The sequence below is a fragment of the Antechinus flavipes genome, chromosome 5 (genome assembly GCF_016432865.1).
Source record: "Antechinus flavipes isolate AdamAnt ecotype Samford, QLD, Australia chromosome 5, AdamAnt_v2, whole genome shotgun sequence".
NCBI classification, from domain to species: domain Eukaryota; kingdom Metazoa; phylum Chordata; class Mammalia; order Dasyuromorphia; family Dasyuridae; genus Antechinus; species Antechinus flavipes.
The window spans coordinates 218,727,254-218,750,392 of NC_067402.1; the positions used below are offsets into that span (position 1 = coordinate 218,727,254).

The following is a 23,139-nucleotide window of genomic DNA, read 5'->3' on the forward strand; positions in this document are numbered from 1 at the left end:
TTTTACCAGCAGCTGTTATCAGCTCTTCACTGAATAGCTGACCTGATCCCCTCTCTCTCCTTCCTTCTTTTCTAACCTTTAAATCTTTCTTGCTCCTTTCCTTTCTATTTCCGCTCTCTGTTTCTTCTGAATTTCTATTAGAATTAAACTTATTTTTAAAATTTTTCACTAAGCCCCTTTTTGAAGGTCTTGACCAATAAGGGGAGGTAACTTTCAGTTCCCACAGACTTTACTAGTAGGATCAAAGCTGTGGCACTTTGTCCCATTGCAGCAAGCTGGAGTGAGCATATAATGTGGCCTGTTCATGGGAGGCATTGGAGGCCGACTTGAGGAAGTGCATTGTTATCAGGCGGTAGAAATTTAGGAATGTCATGGTGGAGAAGAGCTTTTTTTGCCGGTATCTGTAGAGAGCAAATGGACACCAGTGAAATAATAGATCATTGAAGATTTTTAAATATACTTTTAGACTCCTTGATTTTCCGTGTTCTCTGCCTCATTTTGTTTTGCCTTAATAAAGAGTTTTGAATTAAGAAGTTTCCCTGCTACAAACTTAGAATACTAAAAAATTTTAAGGCATAACTCTCTGTGCCACCAAAGCTACTGTAGATTGTAGACATATAAGAATAGTGTTCTTCATTACATCTTTTCATCTTAACTTTTTCCTATTTCTAGCATTCTTCTCCATTGTGGTCTTGGTGAATAGACCATTTTCCTAGGATAAAGGAGTCTTCAGGTGAGAAGGGAGTTTCAGTCCATTTAGTCATGGCAAAGTCTAGACTTCTGTGAGTCTTAGGTAAATGAGAAATTAAACTAGATAATATCTAAAGTTTCTTCCAGGTATAAAAACTCTCATCGATTTAGAATTGGTTTTTCCCACATTATTCATGTCTTTTAAAATGCTGGCAAATTAGTCAGTCATCCCTTTCTCATATTTCTCATCCAGCAATTTGGCAGAATTAGTTTCTCATCTAGAATATCTGGAGTTGTGGATAAGATAACCAAGAAAGCTCTGTTTTAGTGAAAGTTAGTGTTCTGACATACATCATGATTATATCTCTGATTATCTGATCTTTTTTGATATCCAATTGACCCCTGACCCACATCTCCTTCCTGCTTACCTACCCTCTTCCTCCCCCCCACAAAAATTAGCTTTGCCATCATCATCTAGGGTTATGTCTATGGCTCCGGTCTTTATCCTTGAACTGAAAAGGAAGTGGGGTGGACCAAAATATTGTGCCTAAAGCAGCTGAGGAATTCGAGTTGGGCTTGGAGCTAATTAGAGGGTCTTTCCCCCACTTTCTGGCATCATGATTTCTCTTGCTTGTTTTTTCTGTTCCATGCACAAGCAGAGCTGGCTTTTGGAGATTGTTTCTAACAGGGGTTTACACTGGTGATAATAATGGGGGAAGGGAGATTTCTTCCTCCTCCCTCCTGGCTGTGCTGAAGTGGGAGGCAAGTGAGTACACTGTAGATGGAGGGAGGTTTCCTCCCCAGGAAGTACGTAGGTGGTAGATTCCAGGTGACATGACTTTGTTTAACCTCCAGTATTTTTTTTTCTTTCCCCTCCCACAGAAATGGAGGCAAACGACCATTTTAATTTTACTGGCCTTTCCCCTGCACCTGCTGCCTCAGGACTGAAACCCTCCCCCCCCTCAGGGGAGGGGCTCTACACTAACGGGTCTCCCATGAACTTCTCTCAGCAAGGGAAAAGTGAGTGTGAGGGCGAGATTTTTTGGGCAGGGGAGGGACTTCATTCCTTCGGATCAAATTATGGGAGATTTGGCTCCTCTTAGATACTAGTGTGGACTCATGAGCCCACTCCTGCCAGGGGCAAAGGACTACAAAAGGAGAGCTCTAGCTGATTAACCTAGCATCCGAGAAGGGCAGGAGGGGGCAGGAGAAGCAGCAGGATCCTATTTATGTTCAATCTGGCCCTCAACTTGGTTGAGGCAATAGGGTCCAGCCCTATGATTTGGGTTCAGCAGGAAGGAGGCTAGAGAAGGCTTCCTGGTTTTTCCACATCAAGCTGTTCTTGTGGTAGCGTTGTTCCTTTGCTTCTTCCCAAAAGCTGGGAGGGTGCCACTTTGGGTTGAGTGGACAGAGCAGAAAGCCTGCCCAGGACTGGGAATAAGTTACTTAGCTTTTTGTACCTCAGTTTCTTCTTCTCGGTCCTGAGGGGAGTCGAATTTATCCTCTTAAGGATTCTGAGCTCTGATTAAATGATATGACAGCAAATTGGGAAAGTGGGATAGAGAGAAAATAGAGATGGGCTTTGGATATCAAGTAGATTTTTTTTGAATGGCAGCTGGGGTAGAAGAGATGAATTTCTTGATTCTCCCCAGTTTGCTGATGCATTTGAAGAGAAAGGAGAAACTGTGAGCTCTTGTGTCCATCTTGATCCCTGGGAGGGTTTCAGTATTCCCTGGTGCCTCTTTAGGGAGACTATACTTCTGAATGGAAATCTTGCTGCTAAGATCAGGTCTTTGCCTGGATTTGACTGATCAGCTGCTCTGCACCACAGCCCTGCCAAGTGCCTTTATCTTCCTCGGATCCAGGCACTTATACTTGTAGGCAAAGAGAAGCCCAATGCTTCTAGAAGTAAAGAGATCCTAGTGTCCATCTTTTCCTCTGCTTGGGGGAGGGATCTTGGAGCAGAATTTACTGCAAAGATGGCATATCCTTTAGTCCCTTGTGTCATTGTAGAAGGCCCTCTCACCTGCCTGTCTTAGTGCCTCTGCTCTCCCTCCCTCTTAGTTCATGGGCTGCCAACTCTCCTGCCTGTTGGCAGTGAGGGCTGGAGTCTACATCATTGGTCACGCAGACTCCCTCCTCCTCCCCCTCCATATTCCTCTCCAGTGGCTGTGAGGAGGGGCTAAGCCCGGCCCCCTGAGCTGGGATCTTGTCGCTGGGGTGACTGAAAAAGCTATTCTTAGCCTGGATCTGCATGTGCTGCTGAGGTGGAGCCTGTCCCTACTGTCGGCTTGGCTGCTCCTGCCAGGAGGGGGAGGGATGAACAATCCAGGAGAGAAGGGAGCTCAGCAGTAACTCAGGGCCTGCAGTGGACTCCACATGTCCCCGTGACTGCTGACTTCTTCAGGGAATGAGGCAAAATAGAGGTTGCTGTTGGGAGTCTCATATGTTCATTTAAAAAAAATAGAGTGCTGAGCACGTAAAGCAGCCAGCTTCTTCTGATGGCTCCTCTGGAAAGCCGAGAGCTCCCCAACCCCCCACTTCCCAGTGCTTCCCGGACACAGCACCCTGAGCAGTAGTTGCTATGCTTACGGCCAGGAGTATCTGACTGTGGCGTTCCTTGGAGACAAGAGGCCAAATATAGCTGAGGGGAAATCCCCCCTTCCTGTCTCCCTTCCCCATAGGCAGTGTTCTCAGTTTGGGGCTCTTTTGGCAGGCACATCTTGTGAGAGATAACTGATGCCTTTTCTTTTCCCTCCCTCTCACAGGTTTGAATGGTGATGTGAATGTTAATGGCTTATCTACTGTATCTCACACTACTTCAGGGATTTTGAACTCTGCTCCCCATTCCTCTGGCACTTCACACCTCCATCATCCCAACGTGGCCTACGATTGTCTCTGGAACTATCCGCAATATCCACCTGCCAGTACAGGCAGCAACCTTAAAGATCCACCCCTTCTCTCCCAGTTCTCAGGCCACAGACAATACCCACTCAACGGCACCATTGGGGGCAGCCGGCAAGGTTCACCTCCAAGTCAAAACACTAACCTGCGGGCTGGTAACCAAGAGTTCTGGGCCAACGGCACCCAGAGTCCCATGGGACTCAATTTTGACTCACAGGAACTATATGACTCTTTCCCTGATCAGAATTTTGAGGTGATGTCCAATGGACCCTCTAGCTTCTTCACCTCCTCACCACCCTCTCCTATGCTGGGCTCCAGCGTCCAGACCTTTGCACCTTCCCAGGATCCTGAGCATGGTGGACACCCTAGTGAGGCAGCAGATAAGGAGCTAGCCCCCATTGTGGCAGAGAACGGCACTGGTTTGGTGGGTAGCCTGGAGCTGGAAGGAGAACAGCCAGGTATGGGGATGGGCTGGGAGGGTCAGGGAGGGGAGGGAGAGAAGCAGGGCTTTGGGGCTCTGGCCTGTTCCTGAGGCAAGAAGAACCCGTCTTTCCCGCTCTGCAGTGGAGGCTGATTTGCATGTTGGTGATCAGCAGAGCCAAGCGGCTGGTGTTCTTGTGGCAGTAGCGGCTGCTCAAGAGTAGGAGGTCGAATTATTTCAAGCTCACGAGGAGCCGGCAGCCTGGGCAGGGCAGGTGGGCAAGCCAGGAACCACCACTCCCTTCCCCCACCCCTTCTTCCCCAAGAATCCTTGCAAGTGCCTTCATCAGAAAGCCAAGGAGGGGGTTTGGCATGTGGCACTGCAGAGGGTGAGACAGTGTCCCAGGAGCACAGATCCTAGGGCCAAGCACGCCAGCCAGCCAGGCAGTTCTGAAAGAGAGGGTCAGCTTGCCTTCCCAGTTTCTGCCAAGCCTCTGTGATCAGTTGGTATTCGGGGGAGAGAAAGGAGCAGTCCAGAGCTAAGTGTCTCTGTACCATCTGTCTTTTTTCACTGGGTATATGTGTATATAGGAGGTAGCCCCTCCTTCCTGCCATGTCCCATGCTCTCCCCACAGCAATAACCTGGCTTACCCTGGGCTCTTCCTGGCTGCTAAGTGCCAAAGTGATTCTCTTCAGAACCGAGTAGTTGCTTTCTCTGTCTCTTGTTCCCTCTAGATGAAAAACTCTTCTGAGAACATGAGAGTGAGGTCTATCTGTGACCTCATTCTGCCTGCCCTAGGTGACCCTGCGGTGGGGCACCTCTGCTTGCCCAGAGTTAGTGACCTTTTGCTAAAGCTGTTCTGCCTGCTTCAGCTTGAGTGATCTCAGCCAGGGCACTCTAACTTGGCTTCTCTACCTTCTTGTGGACTCTCCTAGAATTGAAGCTGTGTGGCTTTGACAGCTCAGCCCCTTCTGTGGAATCACTGCGTCGGGAGGTCTCAGTTCTGGTGCCTGACCCTACAGTGAGCTGCCTGGATGACCCTTCACAGCTTCCTGAACAGCTGGAAGGCTCTTCTATCCTTGGCGAGGATGCCTTGGAGCCTTTTGACTCCCTGGCTCCAGGTGGGCTTGTAGACTTGAAGCATTCTGCAGCCACCCATCTGCTATCTGGGGGGATTTATATTTTGGGGGAAGCTGGTACAAGGAGCTTTGAGGCTCCCAATCTCAGGAATATTGCTGAATTGTACAGAAATCTAAAAAATGACAAATAGAAATATTTGGTAGACCAAGCTTGAGCTGGCTTTATTTCCCGAAGGACTTTCTGCCATTCTTGGCCAAGGATACTGAGATAGAACAGTCTGTTAGACAGGGACCTTTTTACTTTGCTGGAAACAATAGGAAGCTTGCTGAATTCTTCTCCTTAATAGACAGGGAGCATTCTAAACTTCAAGGATACAGTTCTCCATAGACCCAAGGCTCATTTTGACATTGTCTGGATCACTCTTTCCTATGCCACCCCTTGATGTGTGAGAACAGTTTATTGGAGAAGACAACAGTTAAATACTACTTTTTAGGTTGGTGTGGAGCTACTAGCTCTCTGGCTTCCCTCTGCCCACACTGGGTTGGTGGGTAGCCTGGAGCTGGAAGAAGCTCCTCAACATCTAGTTAGACTCGTCATTTTGTTTGATGTCAGAATCTTTATGGCTAGGGTAATTGGGATAGAAAGGAGCAACCCCCCCAGAGGGGTTACATTTAAATATCTTGCTTTTCTCCCTCCCTTTTCTATCAACAGAGCCAGGGAGTGGTGGGCTTTATGGGATGGATGACTCGGAGCTGGTGGGTGAAGAGGACAAGCTGCCCCTTGGAGACAGTCCTGACATCTCAGCCCTTGATTGTCCTTCCCTCAACAATTCTGCTGCCTTCAGTCTCCTGGCAGATGACAGCCAGACTTCAACCTCAATCTTTGCCAATCCCCCCTCACCTCCTGTCCTAGGGGAATCTGTATTACAAGGTGTGTGCCTGGGAATAAGGACTGATAAAGGCTGTGAGAAAATATTGCGGTTTCCACAAGGCTGCTTGTTGGAAAGTAGAAACGGGGTTTGGAGGCAGTTACGGAAGTTGGATCTTCAGTCCTCCATTCTTTGCTCAGGAGAAGCTATAAGGTTAGCAAGGAGGAGAGGAATTCCAAGGGCCTGAAAGCTCTAGGTTAAATGAGTCTGATAGTCAAGTCAGCAAGAAGTTCACTAAGTACTACTTATGGCCCAGGCACTGAACTAAGCAGTGGCCCTCCAGGAGCCATGCCCCTTCATTCCCAGAAATGAAAGAGGAAGTGGTTAGGGGTGAGGAGGCGGGGGATTGAGGTCATTTCTCCCTTATTACCGGAGTCTTTGTCTGGCCTTTCTGATTCTAGATGGCAGCTTTGAGCTGAATAATGGAAGTGATCCAGAACAGGAAGAAGTGGAGACGAGCGTGACAGCTGCGTCCCCGGGCCTCGCACCATCAGCCCCAGCTGAGCTGTCCCCAGAGGAAACAGACACAGACGGGAGCAGTGGTCCCGGGTGCACCCCTGACCTTGAAGAGCAGCTTGTTGGTGAAGACGCTGCTTCTGGCAGTGGTGAGCACGTGGAAGCGCACCATACCAGTCCTCCTCTGGCCCTGGCTGCCAGTCCGAGCACAGGTAACAGTCCTTTCTCCCCAGCGTGGTTGGTTAGCTGCTCCATCCCTTCTTCCGTTCATGCTTTGGATGAGAGTTAGAGGGTACTTCACCATCCTGCCCCAAGGGAGCCTTCCCTTGTAACAGAACCAGCCTGTGTGGCCCAGCCCTGTTCCCCCTCGCCCCCACCAAACCCCTCCTTCTGCGCTAATCTGCTCAGTTTCTCAGGTGAGGAAAAGAGCCTGGGAGGGGGGAGATGATTCACCCGCCACCTCACGAGAAGTGGCAGAGGACCGGGACTCAGACCAGCAATCCTGATGTTCGAGTTCTGTGTTCTGTCCAATGCACTTGTCTTACCAGCTTCCTCCCCTTGGCTCTCGCCCACTTTTCTCCTCAGGAGATGTCCTTCGGAGACGGATTGCCACTCCCGAGGAGGTCCGGTTCCCTCTGCAGCATGGGTAAGTGCTCCAGACTTTAATTGTGACAAGCCCAGAAGGAGGGGTATTCTTTAAACCTGGGAACTCAAGGTCATATAAGTTAGCTGAAGCTAAGGCAGGGGTCCACAACGTTTTACTTTTTGCCATTAGAGACCAGATTTCCTGCACTTTTCTCTGCCCTTCTTCCTTCCTCATTATGTGGAACCTGTCCTCTTTCCCCTCCCTCCCAGTGTCAGCTCTGCCCCAGGGGCTCCTCCCTCAGACCCAGTAGTTAGCCCTACATCTCTGAGTCATCCAACAAGACTGGGCTGGGGCAGGCTTTGCAGGTGGAGTGGCAGTAGATTTGGATTTGGGTGGCTTGCTATAGAGTTTTGTGGAGGAGTAGGGGAAAGGAACAGGATGAGCTTGAAGGGAGTGAACTAGCTGATCTACCTTGGGTCTGGCGGTACTACCTCTCGGCTGCTGGGACACTGTTACAGTGCTGAGGTTAGAAGTTGGTTTGGAAGATGGATGTTTCTCAGAATGCACATGTCCCCTGAGTCATTGCCTGGAGTCAGCAGTAAGCTTTCAACACCTTTTTCTCTTTCTCCTTTCTTGATCCTGCCTCCAACTTCTTTTTATTTTTTTAGTTTTTATTTAATAATTACTTTATATTGACAGAATCCATGCCAGGGTAATTTTTTTTTTTTTACAACATTATCCTTTGCACTCGTTTCTGTTCCAATTTTTTTCCCCTTCCTCCCTCCACCCCCTCCCCTAGATGGCAAGCAGTCCTTTATATGTCCAACTTATATATAAACTTCTTTTTAAAATCCTAATAACTCTGACTTGTAAGATACCAGGATGGGGTGACCATGGAGAAGGAGTCGTAGAGTCCCTTTTGGCTTGTGTGGTTTGATTAATCTCCTCTTGAGCTGACAGTAGAATGTCCTGCAGGCATCTGAATATTGCTATAGTGGGATGCTGGTTGTGAGGTCAGGAAGACTACTTCCCTGACCCCATATTGTACTTCTGACACTGTATGTTTTGGTCAGTCACTGAACTTTTCTGACTCAGTTTAGTTTCCTCAGCTATAAAATGAGTGGGTTAAACAGTGATCTCTCAGGCTCTGCTCCCCATTGCTATTGGACAAAGGGTCAAGAAAAGCTTGCAGCTTAGTGATGGTTAGGTGGGGGTGGTGCAGCGGGTAGGTGACGTGGTAGGGGCTGTGTGCTTCTGACAGATGGCGGAGAGAGGTGCGAATCAAGAAGGGCAGCCACCGGTGGCAGGGGGAGACTTGGTACTATGGTCCCTGTGGAAAGAGGATGAAACAGTTTCCAGAAGTGATTAAGGTAACATAGCAGTCACAGGTGTATTTTCTGGGCAGGGATAACTTCACCTAGGTTGGTTATGGGGAAGACTTCCCTCCTGCTCTCATTTCTCCCCCAAATCCCCAAATACAGGCATATTCCTTTACTTCATATGCCCCAGGGAATTTGGTAGAGTCTCTCCCTGGGGGCCAGAGGAGGCCTGCTGTCTTTAGAAATGATGTCTTCTCTTCTCAGTACCTGAGCCGAAATGTGGTACACCATGTCCGCCGGGAGCATTTCAGTTTCAGCCCTAGGATGCCTGTTGGAGATTTCTATGAAGAGCGGGACACCCCTGAGGTAGAGTCTTAGTGGATTTAGTTTGGCCTCTAGCCTCGTTCAGTCCAGCTTTGATGTGGACTTGGGATGATGCTGAGATCAAAGGGCCACCTCACTGGCATGAAGGTCCTGCCTGGACCTTGTCTTCTTTTCTCTTGAGTACAGTTCTTCTTCCCACTCCAGGGCTTGAAATGGGTACAGCTTTCAGTGGAGGAAATCCCTTCCCGCATTGAGGCCATCACTGGCAAGCGAGGACGTCCCCGCAATACAGAGAAGGCCAAAGTCAAGGAGATGCCCAAAATAAAGCGAGGGCGTGGGCGGCCGCCCAAAGTCAAAATCACGGAGCTTTTGAGCAAGACAGATGCCAGATTCTTGAAAAGGCTTGAAGCTTCAGGTAGAGTGGTTCCCCAAAGAGTCATGAAGCAGATGTTTATACCTTTCCCCTCTCCCTATGATGTGGTTGCAAAGGCCCTTAGTCCAGCTAGTTTCCTTCTTTAATCCTAAATTTTTCCTTTAAACTGTTGATGAAAAGGTGCCTACTCCCCTAGCTCATCCGTCCTCAAAATCCAGGTGGTGTTTGATGTTTTTCTGGGCTGCTAACTTACACTTGACCCTACTCATGCATACTGGCCTTCCCAAAGAAAACGCATCAAAATTCTTGCAATAAATAATGGTTTTAATGAGGCTTTAAGAGATAGTAACTGGATTTTTATTAATAGTTTTATGTAAATTTTTAATTTGGGCCAGAGAGAAAACTTTTTTTCAAAAGCATATCTTCTAAGAGACTGCATATGTGGTCTAGAAGAATTACTGTGTTAGAAAGTGGCACATCTTTGGGGGGAAATTCAGGACAACTAGTGGAGAAAATCCAGCTGACACCCAGTCAAAGAATCTGCATTTGCCCCTTTGGATAAAGGGTATAGCATGACTTTAGTTAAGACTTGATGCATATCAAGGTCACATAATCAAAGAGGGCAGAGGGCTCATCCTCTTCTGACCAGCTCACCCTGCATGTTTCCAGCTCACTCTGGAAATGCTTTCTTTGTCTTGGCTTTCTGCTGCCCCCTTTCTTCCATAGGTTGTCCTATTTTAAGAGTCTGTCTTGCTAGATAGCTAAACTACCTGAGCCTAGAGTCAGGAAGATCCAACTTCAAAACCAGCCTCTAACACTTGCTAGCCTGTGACCCCAGGCAAGTCACATTGCCTCATTTTCCCCACCTAGCTCCCAGGCTTGTGAGAATCAAATGAGATCATATTTTGTGAAGGGATTCGCATAGTACCTTTTTACATAGTAGATGCTACATAAGTGCTTGTTCCCTTCCTCCAGCTTCCTTCTTCCCAAAGAAACACCAAAAGGATTAGTTACAAAGATGGCTCCAGTCACCTGAACTACATAGTTCTACATGTGGCTTTTTTTGCTCTGGAGACCATTTGGGTTGTGGAAAAACTCATCTCCAGGATTAGGTCATTTGTTCTTAAAGGACCTTAACATGTTTTCTTCCTGTATTCTCACAGATGCCCCAAGTGATGGAGAAAAGGCTAAGATGAGTAAGATCAAGAAGAAGATAAGAAGGAAGGTATATTTCAGGGAAGGGAAAGGCATAAGCCAGCCATCTTTAGACATGCTTTATCCTTCCTTTCAGCCCCTTCCTCCCAGCACCCACTAGTATCAAGCATGAGGAATAAATAAACCTCCTTTTTTGTTTCAATGTCCATAAAACCCAAGAATGTTATACCAAGAGATATCCAGGGATTTCCTATTCGGTCCTCCTCTTGATGTTGACTATTGTTAAAATGAAGCCCCTGCCGCTTACCTGCGCCCCATGTCAGGGAGTGGCCATGATGTGCGTGGCGATCTCTAGATGGGGGAGTTCGGGTCCCTGTCCTTCACTCCTACTGCAGCTCAAGTGTTTGGGATATGTAGCTCTAGCAGAGATGCCAGAGGCTTGACAAGGGACTCTGGTTTTTTGCAGGCCAAAAACCAACGGAAACAGGAAGCCAAAAGCTCCAAGCAGAAAGAAACTAAAAAGAAATCCAAGGTGAGTATGAGACTGTGTGCAAAGGAAGGAGACAGGAGGCCAGAAGGGGATGTAATGGGGAAAGGCCTCTGTCATCAAGCCACTTAGCCTCACCACCTCCTGTCACCATCCTCATTTTCTACTGATCTCCGAGCCAAGCTCTGATTGGCTTCTGACACCATCCCCATCCTGATGCACTAGTTTGCTGGGGAAGGGTCTCTACCTCAAGTCTATCTTCCTTCCAGTCTGTCCTTAACTCAACTGTCAAAGGGATCTTCCTAAGGTGCAGGTCTGACTTATGTGACTTCTCTCCTTCACTCCGCTCCATGGGTTCCCTCTCATCTCTAAGGTCAAATATAACGCCTTCTGTTTGGCTTTGAAAGACTTTCATAACCTGACCCCCTTCCTACTGTTCCAGTCTTCTTTATACCCTATACTTCCATGCACTCCATGATCCAATAACATTGAGCTTGTTTTCCTCATACAAGAAATTCCCATCTCCTTATTGAGTGTTTTCCCGGCTCTCCTCCACATTTGGAATGCTTTTCTCACCTCTGCCTTCTGACTCCCCACAAGTCTCAACCAATATCCTGCCTTTTATAAGAATTTCCCAATCTTCCTTATTGCTATCCAGTGTACTTCTCTTTCTCATACCTTATTTTTTATGTCATTCCCTCAAATTCACCTTAAGCCTTTACCTTTATGTCTTTGTATGTAGAAGTTCCCTGTGCTATGGGGAGTGCTATAAATTCATATGATTTATCATATATACACATGTGTGTATATATATATATATATATATATGTGCACACAAACAAGATACATGTATAGATGCACATTCTTAATGTATATAATCTTATTTGTACAGAGCTGTTTGCATATTGATTCCCACATTAGACTATGAGCTCCTTGAAGGCAGGGACCATCTTTTACCTCCTTTTGTATCCCTAGCACTTAGCACAGTACCTTGGCACAGAAGAGGAGCTCGACAAATGTTTTTAGACTGACTAAGCCACAGGCAACTGGATCTCATTGCTTTTTATCATTACCAGCCCTGGGATAGCAGAACTAAGCCAAGGTACCAACATCATCTGTACATGTCTTTCTCTTTTTCCCTTGAATAAATTAAGACTGAGAAAGAGAAAGTAAAAGCAAAGACCGATAAACTGAAAGTCAGGAAAGAGAAGATTAGACCAAAGGAGAAGGAGGAGTCCAGACCGGTCCTAAAGGCCGACCGAGCGTCTGCTCCCCAGCGGCGCCTGGAGGAGCGTGAGAGACAGCAGATGATCCTGGAGGAGATGAAGAAGCCCACAGAGGACATGTGCTTGGCTGACCACCAGGTGACTTGGAGGTTGGGGGTCCAGGTGGGAGAAGCAACCGCTGTAGAGTCACTTTTTTTAAAAACAAGTTTTTACTGATATCTTTTGTGTTTACGTGACTTGCATCAGTATGTTCCTCCTTCCTCATATATCTTCTTTAAGACTAAGCTTGATTGTCATGATTTCCATGTATTCCATTTCAATGGTCTTTGTTACTTGCTTATATTGTTAAATGTATGTGTTGGTTTTCTGGTCCTCTCATCTTTGTGTTAGTTTCACGTAGATGGGTCTTCTGTTTTCATCATATTCTTCATTTCTTACATTTGTGTTTGTTTGGCTGTTCCCCAATCAATGTCCAATTTCTTTGTTTCTGGTTCTTTGCTACCACAAAAAGTACTACTATAGATATTTTAGTGTAATACGAGGCTTATCTTACTGTCTTCTATTTCCTTGTGATGCGTGATTAGCATTGGAGTTTCTGGGTGAAAGGTTATGGAAATTTTATTGACTTTCTTGGCACAATTCCAGATTAATTTCCAGAATGGTTAGGCTAATTTGCAATATGACCAGCTCATTTTAGGATATGTATCTTACCACAATTCCTTAAAGATACGTTAAGGAGTGTGTGTGTGCACACATACATGTGCTCATAGCTTGAAAATCACTAACAAACATGACTATATGTATATACAGAGGGTCAGAAAAATAGGATTGTCTATAAAGAAAAAGGTGAAGCTCTTTTCTTATCTTTATGTAATCTGACATAGTAGTGTCAACATTGCCCTGCTTTGTGTCCCCTTCTGACCTTGTCATTTCCTGTTAATTTTGTCATTGAGGCTCTTCTTTTCCCCTCACTATTACCACTCTGCATCTCTTTTCTGTTTCTCCATCCCACAGGAAAAGCCTTCCCTTATAACAAAGGCAAATATGTTGTTTTGGCGGTATCTGAAAGTGAATGTGTCAATATTTTTGGTGAAGGGTGGTTGGAAGGAAATCACTTGGCTCTTACCTTCCTGCTTTCTTTAACGATGGTCCTTTGCCTTTTTCCTTTCTTCTCTTCACAGCCCCTTCCGGACTTCTCCAGAATTCCTGGTCTGGTATTACCCAGCAGTGCTTTCTCAGACTGCCTGACTATCGTGGAATTCCTGCACAGCTTCGGCAAAGTGCTGGGCTTGGATCCGGCCAAGGATGTGCCCAGCCTGGGAGCTCTGCAGGAGGGGCTGCTGTGCCAAGGCGAGGCCTTGGATGAGGTGCAGGATCTGTTGGTGAAGCTGCTTCGAGCTGCTCTCTGTGATCCTGGCTTGCCAGCTTACTGCCAGGTGAGGGCCTATCAGGTTAGGAAGGGGGGGTTGAGAGCAGGAGTTGTTGGCTTCTCCCTGTTCACATTTCGTTTTGTCCCATTTCTTTTTTCCTAGTCACTGAAGATTCTAGGAGAAAAGGTGTCTGAGATCCCACTGACGAGGGACAATGTGTCAGAGATCCTCCGTTGTTTTCTCATGGCCTATGGGGCAGAACCAGCCGTCTGTGACAGCCTTCGCACCAAACCTTTCCAGGCGCAAACACCCCAACAAAAGGCTGCAGTGCTGGCCTTCCTTGTACATGAGCTCAATGGCTCCAACATCATCATCAGGTAAGGAATCTTGGTCTAGATTCCGGAGGTAGAAACTTCTGGGCACACCCAGCCATGGGCCAGCCCAGAACAGATGAATTGTTTGGGATGAGGGAAAAGGAGGGAGACAGTGAGCCCATCAGGGGCCTGTAGGGGCTCTAGGGCCATCTTAGCGAACTGAGATTTTCATATCCTCCCCTAAGAGTAATTGTTTGTTTTCTAGTCCATGTCTTACGTGGATAGCCAGATTTAATTTGTTGGATTTGGGTGTGGATGAAAGCCTTCCCATGAGCCCTTCCTCAGACCTCATCTCTGTTCCCCTACAGTGAGATTGATAAGACCCTTGAAAACATGTCCAGCTACAGGAGAAACAAATGGATTGTTGAAGGCCGGCTCCGGAGGTAGGGGCAGAGCAGGGGGTGGGTCCTGGCAAGTGTCCTCTGGTTCCTCAACCCTTAGGCTCTCCCCCATTGGGCTGAGTTGGGTTAGGGAGGAGGGGGTTGAGCGCTGCTTCTCATACTGTAAGAGTCAGTTTTCTTTATTACTTTTTCCCTTTCCCTTTCTGCACCCCAACTTCGACTCCCAGGCTGAAAACAGCTCTGGCGAAGCGAACTGGACGGTCTGAGGCAGAGCTCCTTGGCTTGGAGGAGGGCTTAGGCCGGAGGCGGAGCTCCCGGATCCCAGAAGAGACAAGCGGGATGGAAGAAGAGGAAGAAGAAGAGACTGCCCAGGGCCGGTGGGCCCGTCGAGATGAGGAGGTGCCATTCTAGAATGGGGGTTAAAGGGGAAGGGAGGGAAGGGCATTTACCTTTTTTGGTGTAGAGACCATTCTAGGTGCTCTTCACTTCTGAACTAATTTCTTTTTTTTTTTTGGTTTATGACTTGTTAGCTATGGGATCCTAGCAGGAGTATTCTGATAAATATTTAACTTTTATCACATTTACTGCTTCCCCCCAAAAATGTTCACATAATACAGTTTTAAGTTTTATCTGCATATTATTGGCATTTTCTCTATTCTTAAAGTCTAGATAATGAACCAGACAACATATCAGAATCTGATTTGTAGTGTGTTGATATCTTAGATGTAGATGTTTCACTGAAAATTTAACTGAAAATCTGACTCAAGCATGCTACTGGACTGCAGACATGTCACCTAATTCTTGTGGATTTTAGAGAATTCCTAAGGACTAATCTACCAAATTATAGACAGCAAAGAAGTTGTTACTGTGACTGAACGTCATCCTGGTGAAATCATAGATCCTTTCACACATTTACAGCTAAACCAAATCTGCAGTTAATTCACTCTACTCAAGGACATCTTTCAGATCCTATGGGTCATAATATTTTTTAAGTATTTAATTAAGCCCTGAATAATGACTCAAATAGGAATTTAGATTCCATAAGTGAAACTAAGAATCCTTCAATTCTTAGCAACTACTATATAAATTTTTTAATGAAACCTCAAGTTCTGAAGAACTTCATTTTATTGTATGTTTCTTCATATTTGTTGAAGTTGTTTTCATTAGATCAAAGAACTTAAAAGTCAGCTCACTTAGAAAGTATGCATAGGCATGGGTAATTTTTCCAACATTGACCCTTGCAAAACCTTTTGTTCCAAATTTTCCCCTCCTTTCCCTTCCTCTCCCCTCCCGTAGCTGGCAGGTAGTCCAATACATGTTAAATATATTGAAATACATGTTAAACCCGATATATGTATATATATTTATACAGTTATCTTGCTGCACAAGAAAAATCAGATCAAGAAGGAAGGAAAAGAAAAGCTGAGAAAGAAAATAAAATGCAAGCAAATAACAACAGAGAGAGTGAGAATGCTGTGTTGTGTTCCCACCCTCTGTTCCCACGATCCTCTCTCTCTGAGTGTAGATGGCTCTCTTCATCATTGAAAAAGTGGAATTGATTTTGAATCCTCTCATTGTTGAAGAGAGCCACGTCCATCAGAATTGATCGTCGTATAGTCTTGTTGCCGTGTCTAATGATCTCCTGGTTCTGCTCATTTTATTTAGCATCAGTTCATGTAAGTCTCTCTAGGCCTCTTTGAAATCATCCTGCTGATCATTTATTACAGAACAATAATATTCCATAATATTCATATACCATAATTTATTCAACCATTCTCCAATTGATGGGCATCCCTTCAGTTTCCAGTTCTTGCCACTACAAAGAGGGCTGCCACAAACATTCTTGCACATACAGGTCCCTTTCCCTTCCTTAAGATCTCTTTGGGGTATAAGCCCAGTAGAAATACTACTGGATCAAAGGGTATGCGCAGTTTAACAACTTTTTGAGCATAGTTCCAAATCGCTCTCCAGAATGGTTGGGAAAATCTGCTCATTCTTAACCAGCATCTTGTCTTTGCCCTTCCCTCTTTAGGGTGATGCCCTACCATTCAGTATTCCTGAGCTAGAGCGACAGATAGAGAAGCTCACCAAGGTAATGGTATTCTTTACTCCAAATTCCCAGCTTGGGTGGAAGTATTGACACCGCCTTTGTGGCAGTGCTCAGGGAGTCCTGTGCACAGCTGGCTATAGCTTTGGGTTCATTCTCCTCCAGCGTCAGCTGTTTTTCCGCAAGAAGTTACTCCAGTCATCCCAGATGCTGAGGGCTGTTTCTCTGGGCCAGGATCGATACAAGCGGCGATACTGGGTGCTGCCATATTTGTCTGGGATCTTTGTGGAAGGGGCTGAGGAAACCACAGGTTGGTGATTCCATCTTCCTTATAATTGGTCTCTGGGCAGTCTGGGGGTTGGGTTTTAAACATCCTCTCCCATCTTAAAGAGTTTATATGGGGTGAGGGAAAGTGTACACATGTTCTCTTTAAACTACTACAACTGTTATATATGAAAGAGATGTTTATTTTATGTTTTTTGAATCTCTCATTTCTCTCCATAGCCTTGGAGGATGTGATAAAACAGGAAGCTGACTCCTCAAAGGGGGTAGCTGCTCCAGCCCCCTCCATCACTTCTTTCTCTACAGTGAAGAAGGAATTAACTGAAGGAAATGTTAAGACTTGGTCCCCCTGTGTTCGGGCCAGGGGTAGGCCCAGAAAGACCAAGCCTGTCCCTGAGCAGCCTGAGATTCCTGTATTACCTCTAGTGAAAGAGGAGCACAAGTTTGTGCAGGCCCAGGTCCAGGATCAAGCGCAGGAGCAGGAGCAGACCCAGACACAGGTCCTCAATGGGCTTCTAGAGCCAGAGGACTCCCCCATGTCCTTGGGTCAGAGCCAGCATGACCTCAGCCAGTCAGCCTTCCTCTCCTGGCTGAGTCAAACCCAGAGCCATGGATCCTTGCTGAGCAGCTCTGTCCTCACACCTGATAGCAGCCCTGGCAAGCTGGAGCCTGGACCTGCAATGTACCCTGAAGAACCTGAAACCAGCCAGCCTGATCCCCCGCCTCCCCGAGGCCCATGGTTCAACCTGCTTCCTCGAACACCTTGTGATGCTGCTCCCTCAACTTCCCCTTGTGCCTCAGAGGATGGCCCCTCCCCTGATCCACCAACACCGCCTGCTTCTTCTCATCCTGTAAGAACCAAACTTGAGTCTCTCACTCAGACTGGGGGGGCAATCCACAAGTAGGTGGAGAGGTGGTCTTAGCTTAGGACTAGATTTCTTCTCTGTCCCTTCTTTACCCTCCCCTTTTTCCTTTTGCCCCTCCTCTCTCCCATTTTACCCCTTTTATATCCTAATCTTCCAAATTTCTCCAAACAGGTGAATGGACCTAGTGCTGCCAAACCTTGTTCCCCAAAGCCACTCTCTTCCACCCCCTTGTCTATGTCAGCTCCCAAAAGATGGGCAGGTGTCTCTGGGAAAGGGACCCGAAGCCCAGCTGGGCTTGGACAGCCTAAACGGAGGGGTCGGCCCCCTAGCAAGTTCTTCAAGCAGATGGAACAGCGATACCTGACTCAACTGACAGCCCAGCCCGTGCCTGCCGGTAAGCATCCTGGTGAGGAAGCCAGGCAGATGGGGTGTCTGCCTTCTGTTAGCCAGTGCCCTTATGCTCCTGGATCTCCCTGCAGAAATGCGCAGGGGCTGGTGGTGGATCCGGGATCCGGAGGAGCTGGAGGCCACCCTGCGGGCCCTGCACCCCCGGGGCATCCGCGAGAAGGCTCTGCACAAGCACCTCAGCAAGCACAGGGACTTCCTGAGGGAGGTCTGCCTGAGGCCGCCTACAGGTAAGTGATGGAGACCTGGCTCCCTGCCAGGGTCCCTGGGACCAGTTGTTCAGCAGAGGGAGGACAAATGACATTAAGATGGAAAGGTGATGGTGGTAGTTGACCTGCGCTCTCCTTCTAGACCCCATTCTCAAGCCGAGCCGGTGCCCCACAGTGTCTCAGAAAGAGCTCGTGTGCTGGTCTCCAGCTGAGAGGGCCTTTGAAGCAGATCTGGTGATGCTGCAATGCGTAGAGGAGCTGGAACGGCGGGTACTACTGGCTGATCTGCAGATCAGGGTATGATGGGGAGCCTTGGACTTTGTTGGGGGGAGGGACAAGAAACTAAGCAGGAAATTTCCAATCACTTAAATAATGAGGAAAATAATCTTTCTCCTGTTTTGGGAAATATGAAGATGAAGTCAGATTAAATCTGAAGGTCTGAGTCTGACTTTTGGCACAGTTCGAAGTCCACCTCTGGCAGGAGAGCCTCTTCTCCCTTTCAGCTAACCTGCCTTCTCTTGCCCCCAGGGCTGGACCTGTCCCAGCCTGGACTCTGCCAGAGAGGACCTGGCATACTATGAGCATCTGCCTGAACCCCTCGAGGACATCACTGCACGAGGCCGAGGGCGGGAGGGCCTGGTACCTCAGAGGGAGGACACCAACCCCCTGGATTTGGCCGTCCTTCGGCTTGCGGCACTAGAGCAAAATGTGGAGCGAAGGTATCTTCGAGAGCCCCTTTGGCCGGCCCATGAAGTTGTGCTGGAGAAAGCCCTGCTGAGCCCTCCCGACTCCACTGCTCTGGGGACCACAGAGATGTAAGTAACACTATTAGATTGAAGGAAAAAAGTTAGGGGAGCTGCCTCCCCCAGCGTACCCTTACCCTGTTTTTCCTTCTCCTGGGGAAAAATATTTCCTATTCCTCTCTCTTCTCCCCTCAAAGAGCCAAATGGCTCTTACCCCTTTTCTATGGGAAGGGGGGAAATTGGGAGCCCTCTTTACCACCCAAGGCCATTCCTTGTTTCCCTCACCTCTCCACCCAGAGCATATGAGATCACTCCTCGGATCCGGACTTGGCGGCAGACCTTGGAGAGGTGCCGGAGTGCTGCCCAGGTGTGTCTCTGCCTGGGTCAACTGGAGAGATCCATTGCTTGGGAGAAATCCGTCAACAAAGTGGTGAGATGCTAGAAGAAAGGCCTGGGGAATGTGGGGTGGGTTTGAGGGCTGCGAAGATGGGTTCAAGGAGCAGCAGCAGGCAAAGGCATGGGGTTCACTGTTTTCCTGTGGCATTCCACAGACCTGCCTGGTGTGCCGGAAGGGTGATAACGATGAGTTTTTGCTGCTCTGTGATGGCTGTGACCGTGGCTGCCACATTTATTGCCACCGACCCAAGATGGACACTGTTCCTGAAGGAGACTGGTTTTGTGCTGTCTGTCTGGCCCAGGTGAGCCCTTTGTCCCTTGCCTCCATCCCTCTCAAACAGAACTCAAGGGATCAGCCACTTCCCACAAGGGGGTGCTGCTTCTTCTTGGATCCCCCAGCCTGGCTACTCAGGCCTTTCATCTTGTAAGCATAGCCTTTTTTCAAAGGGAAGAAAAGCAGGTGGATTTGGGTTGGGTAGAAAGACCCGAGGCAAATGAAACTAGTTTAAATTCCTTTTGTCCTTTCATTTTACTCATTTGTCAGTGAATAGTACCATCTGCTTTTTAACCTGTCTTATTGGCCGGCTAGGTAAATAAGTTATGTTGAATTGAAACTTTGAAAAGTTAAATCTGAATCAAAGAATGGTGAGAGGATAGGGCTAGAATCCACAAATAGTAGGAATGGTGCTTCTTCCCTCCCTCAGCAGGCAGAGGGAGAATTCCCTCAGAAGCCAGGCTTCCCAAAACGGGGCCAGAAGCGGAAAGGAGGCCCACTGGGCTTCTCCGAGCCGGAGAGTCGGCGTCGGCGTCGTCCTCGGGCCGTGTCCCGGGGCCAGGATGCTGCAGCTGTGTCCCGGTGCTCTGGGGAAGGGCTGTCTTCCTCCAAACGTCGCCGCCTTTCCATGAGGCACCATCATAGCGACCTCACTTTCTGCGAGTGAGTGCCCCCTTGTGATAGCGATGGGGTGGAGTAGAGGGAGGACGGGCTGTTTGGAGCCAGCTCCTGCCAGAGGGCCTGGGCTGCCAGGCTGCATCCTCCACTGGGCCTGCATCTTTCTGCCTGTAGGATCATCTTGATGGAGATGGAGTCTCATGACTCAGCTTGGCCCTTCTTGGAACCCGTGAATCCTCGTCTAGTTAGTGGCTACAGACGTATCATCAAAAACCCCATGGACTTCTCTACCATGAGGGAAAGGCTCCTTCGGGGCGGGTGAGTGATTCTGAGGTTTTTTCCTACTTCCCCTCCTCCTTCCCAAATTTTAGCCCCACTTCTTCTAACAATTTCTCCACCCCCATCCAGGTATTCTAACTCTGAGGAGTTTGCTGCTGATGCCCTTTTGGTTTTTGACAACTGCCAGACCTTCAATGAGGATGATTCTGAGGTGGGCAAGGCCGGGCACATCATGCGCCGCTTCTTTGAAAGCCGATGGGAGGAGTTTTATCAGGGAAAACAGGCCAATCTGTAAGGCGAAGTGGGAGGACAGGGGCAGGACACAACATGTCTACCCCCTTCTCCCATTATTCCCACCTCCAAAACCCTGCCATTCTCGCCTGCTGATGCTGCCTGGGGTCTACGCTCAAGAATCAGACGTGCCCTGATCTTGGACTCCACCTTTGGGCAGCTTCCTAGATCCTCGTTCCTTAAATTTGCCCTTTTCCTCTTCCTTTCCCCCTCGGATAAAGGGGATAGAGAAGGGGGGTCTTCCTGGACTGAAAGCCAAAAAGAGAAAGAGAATTTTTTTCCTTTCTGTTTTATTTTCTAAATACGAAAGGGAGGGTAGAAACACCTTCCTTGCCCTTCCCCACCTTCTCCTGCCCTTTGGGGCTATTTAATGATAGCAATAGTTCTAGTGAATGTGTGAAACCGAGAAACACTCTGTACTGTGCGAGGACCCGTAGTAACGGCCAGTAAAGTGGACTTAACTCCCAAGTGTGTCAAGCCGGATACGGGGCCCTGGACATGCTGCTTCCACGTCCAGTCCTTCCCCCAGTCCTTTGCCCACTTCAACACTTTTTCTTCCAGTTTCTGCCTTCTTTCCCACATCCAATAATATAAAACTATTGTGTACGGGTTCCTCCCTTCCTTTCCCAAAAACCTTTAAAAAAAAAAATCTTTCAGAGGTTTTTCTCTCTTTAGTCTAGCCTCACCTATACCAGTGGATGCTTCTCTATCCTTTCCCTCCAAATCTCCAGCCTTCTCTGGGGCTAGATAGCTGTGGGGAGAGGGGGAAGGATCTGGCTCCATCGGCCCTGTTTTTCTCCCCCACTTCCCCTAAACCTAATCCTCCCTCTTGGGAGCTCCTCAGGGACAATTACTGCTGAGTTTGGCCAGGATAACTTTGGGCCCATTCCTTCCTGCCTAGAAGATGGACTGACTGGCCTTCCCTACTTGTATGTGTTGCTGCATTTTGTGTTTTAGCCTTTCCTTCCTTCACCCCTATTCCTCCTTCCTTACTTTGGAAATCTTCAAGGAACATTTTCACCCAATGGGCATTTTTTATGCCCTTCTTCTGATGTCTGTGATTCCTCCTTTCCTAATCCCAGGGCAATTGTTCAGGTTTCAAACTGTTGTTCTTTTCCAGGATCTTTAATCCTGTTACTTTTGTGTCTCTTGCCCCTTACGCACAGGAAGGACCTAAAGCTTTCTGTGGCTTCCTGGCCTGTCCTCCTCCTTAGCCCTAGGTGGGTTACCAGGAAAGCAGGATGGGTGAGGGGCAGATTGTGTACACACCACCATCTGACACGTGACCCCGCTCTGTAAGAGGAAAGCTGCCATCCATCCCAGCCATAAACCCTGGGGTCCTGGCCCTCTGCTCCCTTGCCCAGCCTTGGTTCCTCCCATCAGAGATTACGGGTACTTGCACTGGGGAGGCGGCCCTGGGCTCAAGCAGAGAGCCAAGACACCCATATCCCCCAAGGAACTTTGCTACTGGTAGGGAGGAGCCAGTTGAGGTAGAGAGCCATAATCCTGGCTTTACTCCACCAGCTGCACTGAGGGATAGTAAAAGGGAGAACAGGCCTGTGTTCTCTGTGTTCTCCCTACCCTTTTGCTTCTCTCTCTTTCCATCTCATTTCTCAAGTCGCCTTTTCTGTCAGATAAACCTCAAATTATTTTGAGATTTTTTTTATTTTAAATAAGAGGTGAATTGAAGACTATTTGAATTGACTATATTATGCATAAATATTTATATTTTATCTAAACTGCGCTGTAACAAACTTTGTGTTAAATGTTTGGAATTCTAGATGAGGGCTCTTCCCCTGCCTTCAGTCACACGCCTCATCCTCCCTTGACAGGGTAATGTTTTTCCTGGTATCAAAGCCCCTAATTAATTTTGAATTTATTGGGAGAGAAGAGTGGCAGGAAGAAAATGATGGTCTGGAATCTCGTGTTCCACTTTGTATTCTCTTCCCTCCACTCACACATTCCCCACCCCACCCCCACTTGTGGTAGGCTGGCTTGAAATTTTCAGGGCCTATCTGGGGAGGAGGGGGATGTAAAGTGGTCAACTTCCCACTTTTCCTTCTGCCTTCATTCTTAATAATTTCAAGTATTTGGGGTAGGCATATTAAAAATCAGCTTAACCTCCCACCCTTGAAAAAAACAAAAACAAAACCCTATCCTATCTTCTACCACACCATTCTAACAAACAGGAAGAAACCACATCATCAACAAAAGTTGTTCCCGTGTTCCTTTTGTGGTAAAAAAGGAACTAACTTTTATATAACCAAATGTGGTGTTTTAGTGACTTTTTGATAATGTACAGTTTTTTTTGTGAATTTAAATTTATTTCTTTCTATATTTTTAGGACCAATCTCATTTTTAATAAGGTTGAAAAGGAAAAAAAAAGTCTAGAAAACTCCTGTTGTTGCCATGTGATGTTCCACAAGTGCAGCTGTAGAAAAAGTGCTTGTCAGTTGAATAAAAACCACATTTGATAGAGACTCTGTGGTGGTGTCTGTTCTGGGGGAGGGGAGGGTGAGGGATTGATCAGTGAACCTCAAATCTCCTGTTGATTTGATAGAAATAACCAAGATGCTTGGGAGTGATTTCCCACCTTCCCTTTTGTGACCTCATACTAAGGAAAATGGAAGTGCTGCCTTCCAAACCCGTCTATCTGCAAATATTGGCTTTCCCCGGCCATGGTTTTTGAAGCTGT

General features: G+C 47.4%; 1 protein-coding gene across 3 annotated transcripts in view; it reads left to right on the forward strand.

Moving 5' to 3' along the window:
• The window catches only part of BAZ2A (bromodomain adjacent to zinc finger domain 2A), a 35,209-nt gene extending 12,285 nt beyond the window's left edge, over nt 1-22,924 (forward strand). For 2 of the 3 annotated variants that reach the window (XM_052001194.1, XM_052001193.1), the window contains 28 exons: nt 1,573-1,710; nt 3,459-4,052; nt 4,951-5,136; nt 5,807-6,025; nt 6,425-6,691; nt 7,065-7,125; nt 8,327-8,435; nt 8,649-8,750; nt 8,913-9,123; nt 10,245-10,306; nt 10,703-10,768; nt 11,878-12,087; nt 13,131-13,385; nt 13,482-13,696; nt 14,002-14,076; nt 14,262-14,433; nt 16,067-16,126; nt 16,247-16,391; nt 16,586-17,214; nt 17,401-17,623; nt 17,709-17,864; nt 17,986-18,140; nt 18,372-18,658; nt 18,884-19,016; nt 19,138-19,284; nt 19,687-19,919; nt 20,049-20,192; nt 20,283-22,924. In XM_052001194.1, coding sequence (XP_051857154.1) covers nt 1,575-1,710; nt 3,459-4,052; nt 4,951-5,136; nt 5,807-6,025; nt 6,425-6,691; nt 7,065-7,125; nt 8,327-8,435; nt 8,649-8,750; nt 8,913-9,123; nt 10,245-10,306; nt 10,703-10,768; nt 11,878-12,087; nt 13,131-13,385; nt 13,482-13,696; nt 14,002-14,076; nt 14,262-14,433; nt 16,067-16,126; nt 16,247-16,391; nt 16,586-17,214; nt 17,401-17,623; nt 17,709-17,864; nt 17,986-18,140; nt 18,372-18,658; nt 18,884-19,016; nt 19,138-19,284; nt 19,687-19,919; nt 20,049-20,192; nt 20,283-20,448 — 5,418 coding nt within the window. In that variant the 5' untranslated portion in view covers nt 1,573-1,574 and the 3' untranslated portion in view covers nt 20,449-22,924. The remainder of the gene's footprint in view (nt 1-1,572; nt 1,711-3,458; nt 4,053-4,950; nt 5,137-5,806; nt 6,026-6,424; nt 6,692-7,064; nt 7,126-8,326; nt 8,436-8,648; nt 8,751-8,912; nt 9,124-10,244; nt 10,307-10,702; nt 10,769-11,877; nt 12,088-13,130; nt 13,386-13,481; nt 13,697-14,001; nt 14,077-14,261; nt 14,434-16,066; nt 16,127-16,246; nt 16,392-16,585; nt 17,215-17,400; nt 17,624-17,708; nt 17,865-17,985; nt 18,141-18,371; nt 18,659-18,883; nt 19,017-19,137; nt 19,285-19,686; nt 19,920-20,048; nt 20,193-20,282) is intronic. The other variant, XM_052001195.1, reaches the window with a different exon arrangement.
• The last annotated feature ends 215 nt before the right edge of the window (nt 22,925-23,139 follow it).